The sequence below is a fragment of the Camelina sativa genome, chromosome 1 (assembly GCF_000633955.1).
Source record: "Camelina sativa cultivar DH55 chromosome 1, Cs, whole genome shotgun sequence".
NCBI lineage: Eukaryota > Viridiplantae > Streptophyta > Magnoliopsida > Brassicales > Brassicaceae > Camelina > Camelina sativa.
Genome location: NC_025685.1, coordinates 8,856,797 through 8,866,102, shown reverse-complemented (window position 1 = coordinate 8,866,102; position 9,306 = coordinate 8,856,797). Strand labels below are relative to the sequence as shown.

At 32.2% G+C, this 9,306-nt stretch overlaps 1 protein-coding gene across 1 annotated transcript in view; it reads left to right on the top strand.

Annotated features, from left to right (window-relative positions):
* Window positions 6,816-9,306, top strand: part of LOC104784217 (abscisic acid 8'-hydroxylase 4-like) — a 7,650-nt gene continuing 5,159 nt past the window's right edge. Inside the window, exons 1-8 of the mRNA XM_010509276.2 lie at window positions 6,816-7,117; window positions 7,199-7,520; window positions 7,631-7,780; window positions 7,878-8,126; window positions 8,216-8,305; window positions 8,402-8,480; window positions 8,621-8,727; window positions 8,841-8,959. Coding sequence (XP_010507578.1) covers window positions 6,921-7,117; window positions 7,199-7,520; window positions 7,631-7,780; window positions 7,878-8,126; window positions 8,216-8,305; window positions 8,402-8,480; window positions 8,621-8,727; window positions 8,841-8,959 — 1,313 coding nt within the window. The 5' untranslated portion in view covers window positions 6,816-6,920. The remainder of the gene's footprint in view (window positions 7,118-7,198; window positions 7,521-7,630; window positions 7,781-7,877; window positions 8,127-8,215; window positions 8,306-8,401; window positions 8,481-8,620; window positions 8,728-8,840; window positions 8,960-9,306) is intronic.

Below are 9,306 nucleotides of genomic sequence, written 5' to 3'. Positions count from 1 at the left end.
ACTGAGCTGTATTGTAACGAAGGGGATGAGTGAGTCCCACTTTCTGTCACGTCATCACGTGAACACAAATGCACCGACTCCACTGGATTGCTCCTCTCCTCTCCCCTCCCACAAACACAAAAAATATTATTTCCTTTTTCGTTGATTTTCTCTTTCTTTTTTTAGATCACCCAATTGACGGCAACTACCCTTCACCACTATTTTATTTTTCTGGCTGCCATAGTTTCATTTTTTTTTTAATTTCCAAAATTACAAAAAAAAAATCTTATCATCCAAGATTTCCAAAGTGTATAAGTATGATACAACTTTTTTAAAATTATGCATGGCAATAGTCTATATAACATACGTAAGTCAAAAAATGAGTAGACAAAAGTGAATTTTTTATAATCTTGAATGATCCGATTGGGGGATTGTTGCCATGTTACCAATCAAAGAGCAATTTCATATTGGAAACACTCTTATCATATAAACGATGTTTAAGCATCATATCGGTAAAACTATTTTGAAAAATATGAATTGAATATATTTTGACTTTTAAATAATTCATCTAAAAAAAAATCAGTTGATCTCCTCATACTATTATTCTTGTAAGGATACATCAATTAATACAACCTGTTACGTTGAGCAATTTACGAAATGTACATGAAACAATATATTATGAAATTTTATTTTTTGTTAACTTGTGATAAACGTTAGCCTATAGGTTCATATCAGACGGAGACAATAGGTAAGTGTAAGGCACCGCCACCGACTTTGTCCTCATAAGTCCATTTCATTCACCCTCGTAATATTTTCGTATTTAAAACTTTATATGATTCGGACAAATGCGTCACCTCTCATTTGATCATGATCATACATTTATTCATCTAAAAGAATATATCTACTAGTCTTATAAATATCATAACTATTTTTTCATACTAAAAGTTCCAAACCTTTCGGAAGTCGGAAGACCTAAGAATTACATTCAGATTACTATTTCTTGGGCATAATTAAAGATACATATATTGCAATATTAGTCATTGGTATAATTTCTGTTCAAAAAAAAAAAAATTGGTATAATTAACAGGATGCAAAAATTTGATTTTTGACATTGATTTGTAATTTGTTGGTTTTTGATGTGTCACAAGTATTAAGTTCAAATTCGACATGACTAATGTAACTCATATTGACTAAGATGATTTAAATGAAGATTCGTCCGTTTAAAATATTTAAAACTCGAACAAAGAAGAAACTACTAGATCAATCTCTAAAGCATATATGATACGCAATTTGGGCAACATCGATCTTAGGTTATGTTACTCAAAATGGCAAAACCCTTCTCGAATTGGATTATGCCTTGGAAGGAAATACTTTGGCACGAGCAATGGCCTGTTCTTTTCTTAGATCTCGATTTGTAAACTTCAAAAGTATATTGATGGCTAACTTGACATGATGACATCCATTATTCAATTTGTATTCTACTAAATATAAGAATCCTGTAAATGTTATAGATATTATGTAGAAGAAACTAGAAACGTTAAACGCATCAATTCAAGAAATCATTTTTTTTTGTTAAGTAATTAAAAGTAAAATTTAATGTCATTTTTCCAATATCCTCGCTATAGAAGCTATAGAAGACGCGTATTTCTTTTGAATTCATCAAACCAGTTACCATTTTGATATATAATGCCGACATGCCGTTGATCAAATTGTATGCAAAACGTTCATTGGGTATAATAAGCCAGTGCCATCCATTTATTCTTGGAGTGAAATGGTCCAATAATATTGTGTCCCCACTACTAGCTAATTAATCATGAACGTATATATGCGATATTCCAGGTTGACCTCAACATATTTAAACACACTCAAAATTCAAAAACATGCTATGCATAGCCTTATTACATTACCCAATGGAAATGGACTACCAGATAACTAGTAACAAATTATGAAGCCATTTAATTGATATATACAATTTTTAACATTAATAATTAAAAAAAGTCTACAATTGCCACCTTAAAAGAGTTCACCTTATATCAGATGGACTCGGTCGTGAATCTTCCAAAATATCTGATTCACAATGTACTAAGTCGTCCAAATCACCAATCTTTCACCCAATCATACAATTTCTATTAGACAAGGGTCACAAAATTCCCAACTATCTTGCAAATGATTTGAATATTCTCATGCAGCATTAATGACTAAATCCATGTATATAGAGATAACCATAGATGAACATTAAACACTGGACCATTCCACTATATCTATGACAAAGCACTTCAGTTCGGCGAATGCACCAAGATATCCACATTCGACCTTCTTTAGGCTCACCTAGATTTGTTTCATATTTTACTGATACGTGCATGACGTGAAAATTACAAAGCAACAAGATAGAGATAGCATATAATGGATAATTAATGAACAATATGTTAGAAGTAGGAAGAAGAGGTGAAAAGGTAATACAGTAACATTTTNCTCTCAAATATTATCTTGTAGTATAGATTTTTGGTACCGCTTCAACCCGATTATGAAGAATGTTGAATTAGTACGATTTTTTTGAAAGTTTTCATGTACAAACTTATTAAGAATTAAAGAGTGCATAACTGTAAAAGATTATAGAAATGAGTCTTAAACCACTTTTTTTATTCCACGCAGATTTTGAAAGGTTATCGAGCTTACTAAATCTAGAGCACATCTATAGCCAAAGAGTTTTGGGTCGATACATCTAATGCACATCCAACTCAAAATCTCATATACATATTAATACCAAATGAGTTTGGGGTCGAAGCCGATAACCTCCTTCGACCGGATAACATAAACGGTTTAAATTATATAGATGACATTACTCAATAACTTGAAATAATAAAGAAAATATCATATTAATAACATTTACATATTGCATTGTTATTTGTTAATCATATTTCGTCTAGCACATATGATATTGTCTACTATATAGTCGTCTATATATAGAAGATATAACCTACACATATTGTATTTAGAAAAGAAAAAAAAAATGGTTGCCGTTGCGTTATGGAAGACTCCAGATCCGACCAACTAAAAAATAACAACAAGTTAAAATGTCTTCCACTTTGTCCTTTGTTTTGTTGTTGTGTCCATTCCATTACACACGACCCTTGAGAATTAGATGATCCCTAAAACAGTAACACTCTTTATTTAGTTTTATATTTTTGGCTAACGACGAATCACCTGATGTCATCCCGAGAGTGTGTCTCACGCACCTCGACCAGCTTCCACGTGTTTGTTATGCTCCGTACGGTTGTAGGAGCTGGTCGGACCCATTAGTTCACCGGAAACGACGGACTGAGGTTCCCGCCAGCTTATGGTAAAATGACCAAAGTCACAAGTCACAACTGAGCTGTATTGTAACGAAGGGGATGAGTGAGTCCCACTTTCTGTCACGTCATCACGTGAACACAAATGCACCGACTCCACTGGATTGCTCCTCTCCTCTCCCCTCCCACAAACACAAAAAATATTATTTCCTTTTTCGTTGATTTTCTCTTTCTTTTTTTAGATCACCCAATTGACGGCAACTACCCTTCACCACTATTTTATTTTTCTGGCTGCCATAGTTTCATTTTTTTTTTAATTTCCAAAATTACAAAAAAAAAATCTTATCATCCAAGATTTCCAAAGTGTATAAGTATGATACAACTTTTTTAAAATTATGCATGGCAATAGTCTATATAACATACGTAAGTCAAAAAATGAGTAGACAAAAGTGAATTTTTTATAATCTTGAATGATCCGATTGGGGGATTGTTGCCATGTTACCAATCAAAGAGCAATTTCATATTGGAAACACTCTTATCATATAAACGATGTTTAAGCATCATATCGGTAAAACTATTTTGAAAAATATGAATTGAATATATTTTGACTTTTAAATAATTCATCTAAAAAAAAATCAGTTGATCTCCTCATACTATTATTCTTGTAAGGATACATCAATTAATACAACCTGTTACGTTGAGCAATTTACGAAATGTACATGAAACAATATATTATGAAATTTTATTTTTTGTTAACTTGTGATAAACGTTAGCCTATAGGTTCATATCAGACGGAGACAATAGGTAAGTGTAAGGCACCGCCACCGACTTTGTCCTCATAAGTCCATTTCATTCACCCTCGTAATATTTTCGTATTTAAAACTTTATATGATTCGGACAAATGCGTCACCTCTCATTTGATCATGATCATACATTTATTCATCTAAAAGAATATATCTACTAGTCTTATAAATATCATAACTATTTTTTCATACTAAAAGTTCCAAACCTTTCGGAAGTCGGAAGACCTAAGAATTACATTCAGATTACTATTTCTTGGGCATAATTAAAGATACATATATTGCAATATTAGTCATTGGTATAATTTCTGTTCAAAAAAAAAAAAATTGGTATAATTAACAGGATGCAAAAATTTGATTTTTGACATTGATTTGTAATTTGTTGGTTTTTGATGTGTCACAAGTATTAAGTTCAAATTCGACATGACTAATGTAACTCATATTGACTAAGATGATTTAAATGAAGATTCGTCCGTTTAAAATATTTAAAACTCGAACAAAGAAGAAACTACTAGATCAATCTCTAAAGCATATATGATACGCAATTTGGGCAACATCGATCTTAGGTTATGTTACTCAAAATGGCAAAACCCTTCTCGAATTGGATTATGCCTTGGAAGGAAATACTTTGGCACGAGCAATGGCCTGTTCTTTTCTTAGATCTCGATTTGTAAACTTCAAAAGTATATTGATGGCTAACTTGACATGATGACATCCATTATTCAATTTGTATTCTACTAAATATAAGAATCCTGTAAATGTTATAGATATTATGTAGAAGAAACTAGAAACGTTAAACGCATCAATTCAAGAAATCATTTTTTTTTGTTAAGTAATTAAAAGTAAAATTTAATGTCATTTTTCCAATATCCTCGCTATAGAAGCTATAGAAGACGCGTATTTCTTTTGAATTCATCAAACCAGTTACCATTTTGATATATAATGCCGACATGCCGTTGATCAAATTGTATGCAAAACGTTCATTGGGTATAATAAGCCAGTGCCATCCATTTATTCTTGGAGTGAAATGGTCCAATAATATTGTGTCCCCACTACTAGCTAATTAATCATGAACGTATATATGCGATATTCCAGGTTGACCTCAACATATTTAAACACACTCAAAATTCAAAAACATGCTATGCATAGCCTTATTACATTACCCAATGGAAATGGACTACCAGATAACTAGTAACAAATTATGAAGCCATTTAATTGATATATACAATTTTTAACATTAATAATTAAAAAAAGTCTACAATTGCCACCTTAAAAGAGTTCACCTTATATCAGATGGACTCGGTCGTGAATCTTCCAAAATATCTGATTCACAATGTACTAAGTCGTCCAAATCACCAATCTTTCACCCAATCATACAATTTCTATTAGACAAGGGTCACAAAATTCCCAACTATCTTGCAAATGATTTGAATATTCTCATGCAGCATTAATGACTAAATCCATGTATATAGAGATAACCATAGATGAACATTAAACACTGGACCATTCCACTATATCTATGACAAAGCACTTCAGTTCGGCGAATGCACCAAGATATCCACATTCGACCTTCTTTAGGCTCACCTAGATTTGTTTCATATTTTACTGATACGTGCATGACGTGAAAATTACAAAGCAACAAGATAGAGATAGCATATAATGGATAATTAATGAACAATATGTTAGAAGTAGGAAGAAGAGGTGAAAAGGTAATACAGTAACATTTTTTTATATCAAAAAGGTAGTAACATTTAAATACTACTACTATAAGATTTATCGTCTATTGTATGTAGTAAGTGAGATATAGAGACTAGAGAGAGATATTTTTCTTGGGTTAACCGAGATAGAGAGACTTATGTTTTAGCTATTGAAAGGAGTGAAGGACTTATAGATCCGACTCGATTTTTCTGGATCTCAAATTTACCACCTTCTGACTTTTTTTTCGTTGGAAATTAGCACTGATGCAGAACAAATTCATGCGAAACCCAAAACATGTCTTTTTCCTAATTTTCGTTTTTTTTTTTGGGGGGCAAGATATTCTATCATTTTTTTTGTTTAAATTTTGAATTGTATACTGTCAGATTTAGAATTATGGTGTGATATATTGACCGTATTTAACTAGTAGTCTATAATTGTTCATTTTTATTTTTCTTTCAAAATGAAGTAACACCAAAAAAGCAAAAACAAAAACAAAACAAAAATATTTAAGAACTTACCACATTTATTCGTAATTTTTAACAGCACTTATATATTCTACTAACTCATGAATATTTTTCTCTATATAATATAGAGAATGCTTTTATATTTAAAATATATTTGCATTAATAATACTACAGAACTTGAACGTTTTAGTTATAGCTAAATTACACTGCTCATTACCTTGAAAGCAAAGGCAGTATACAACAGTAATAAACTAAAATCGCGATTTCTAGCACCCTATTAATTAATTATTCTTGTAAAAACCAAAATAAATTGAAATAATAAAGTTGTCTATATTCTTCTACAATAAATAAGAATAGACAAGATCTAAATTTAGATTTATTCAGCTTTTTCGCCTGAGAAGCCAAAACTGTGAATAGATAGCAATCGTCATCTTTTTTACGTTTGGATGAAATAAAACAAAACAAAAATAAATAATATATAAAATATATGTAATCCAAAAAAATTGTCTTTATTTAATTACTCCACAATTTTCTGTCTGTATATATACCCCACCTCTCTCTTATGTAGTTGTGTGTGTGTTTTGTTCCATATTACTTCTTCTACTTCCTCCTCCTCTTTCAGATTTCAAATTTTTTTCATCCTTCAAAACATTCAATCATCAACGGAACATTTACAAATTAAATTGAATATGGTTGAACTTAAGGTCTTTGTTATACCAAGCTTCATCTTGGCATGCTTGCTTTTGGTAAGAGTGATTTTTTTAAAGAAGAATAAGAACAGTAGATGTAAGCTTCCTCCTGGTTCCATGGGATGGCCATACTTAGGAGAGACTCTACAACTCTATTCACAAGACCCCAGTGTTTTCTTCACTTTCAAGCAAAAGAGGTAACTTCGAAAGCTTGTCTCTCAAGTTACTTTTTTGTTTATATATGCTCTTAGATTTATGTTTTATCTTTTGATGTATAGATATGGAGAGATATTCAAAACCCGAATCCTCGGCTATCCTTGTGTGATGTTGGCTAGCCCTGAGGCCGCAAGGTTTGTCCTTGTGACTCATGCCCATATGTTCAGACCAACTTATCCAAGAAGCAAAGAGAAGCTTATAGGACCCTCTGCGCTCTTCTTCCACCAAGGAGATTATCATTCCCATATAAGGAAACTTGTTCAATCCTCTTTATACCCTGAACCCATCCGTAAACTCATCCCTGATATCGAGCACATTGCCCTTTCTTCCTTACAATCTTGGTCCAATATGGGTATTGTCTCCACCTACCAAGAGATGAAGAAGGTATTTATATGTTCATACGTTATACAGCAACCAAACTCACAAAATGCAATTCCCTGATTCACTTTCTTTATGAGATATCCTAATACACAACATAACCTTGTCTCTTGCAGTTTGCCTTTGATGTGGGTATTCTAGCCATATTTGGGCATTTGGAGTGTTCTTACAAAGAGATCTTGAAACATAACTACAATATTGTGGAGAAAGGCTACAACTCTTTCCCCATGAGTCTCCCCGGAACATCTTATCACAAAGCTCTCATGGTAATCTCATCTCTCGAAAGAAATGAAATGAACTTATCTATCTCGAGATATTAAAAGTAATGAACTCCAATAACCTGACTAAAACTTTTATAAATAGGCGAGAAAGCGGCTAGAGACAATAGTAAGCGAGATTATATGCGAAAGAAGAGAGAAAAGGGTCTTGCAAACGGACTTGCTCGGTCATCTACTCAACTTCAAGGATGAAAAAGGTCGTGTGCTAACCCAAGAACAGATTGCAGATAACATCATCGGAGTCCTTTTCGCCGCACAAGACACGACAGCTAGTTGCTTAACTTGGATTCTTAAGTACTTACATGATGATCAGAACCTTCTACAAGATGTTAAGGTTTGATATATCACATGCATATGATATTTTCCTCTCTTTTGTATACATATATACTTAAATTAATCTATGCATGTTCATGATGATTGCAGGCTGAGCAAAGTGCTATATATGAAGAAAACAGTAGAGGGAAGAAACCTTTAACATGGGGACAAACGAGGAATATGCCACTAACATATAAGGTAATTGATAAATCATATTATTAATATTTAGGTTTTGTATATTGAACCACCATATATATTAATATAGAGCTCATGTTTTAATGTTAAATGAAATAGGTTGTAGTTGAGAGCTTGAGGATGGCAAGCATCATATCCTTCACATTCAGAGAAGCAGTGGTTGATGTTGAATATAAGGGTACTATAATTAAAATCATGTCACCAGCACACTACTAGAACATTCTATCTATATAAAGCTTTTTTATTTTGATAAAAAACGTGGTGGTCCAAATGCATATAAATCACTAATATTTTTTTTTGTAACATGCATGTATACAGGATATTTGATACCCAAGGGATGGAAAGTGATGCCACTATTTCGGAATATTCATCACAATCCGAAATATTTTTCAAACCCTGAGGTTTTCGATCCATCTAGATTCGAGGTAAATATTACTAATATTTAAGAAAATTACATACAACACTAAGATAGGTTTACTTTTGATAATGATATAGATAATCTAACGTGTTATAATTGGTGGAAAATTTATAATTGAAGGTAAATCCGAAGCCGAATACGTTCATGCCCTTCGGAAGTGGAGTTCATGCTTGTCCCGGGAACGAACTCGCCAAGTTACAAATTCTTATATTTCTCCACCATTTAACTTCCAGTTTCCAGTATGTTTTTTTTTATGTTCTTCTCTTCCTCACTACTATATAATAACAGTAAACTTAATTCTAATCAGTTAAGTCGTTCTCTCTATGCATAATTAGCTTAGTTGTCAAAATTTAATAGTATCATTAACAATATAATTCTCACTACAACAAATATGTACATTGATAGCAGACGGATATAGCTCATTTTCCGTCACTGCTATGAAAGATGAGATTTTTTTTCGCTTACTTTTTAATAGCATCTTATTAACGCTATGATAGGAAAATTATGTAGCGGGAAACAAAAGTGACTTTTGTCCGCCAATACTTAGTGAAATTATTCACTTAATCGCCAAATAAAAAAAAAACCC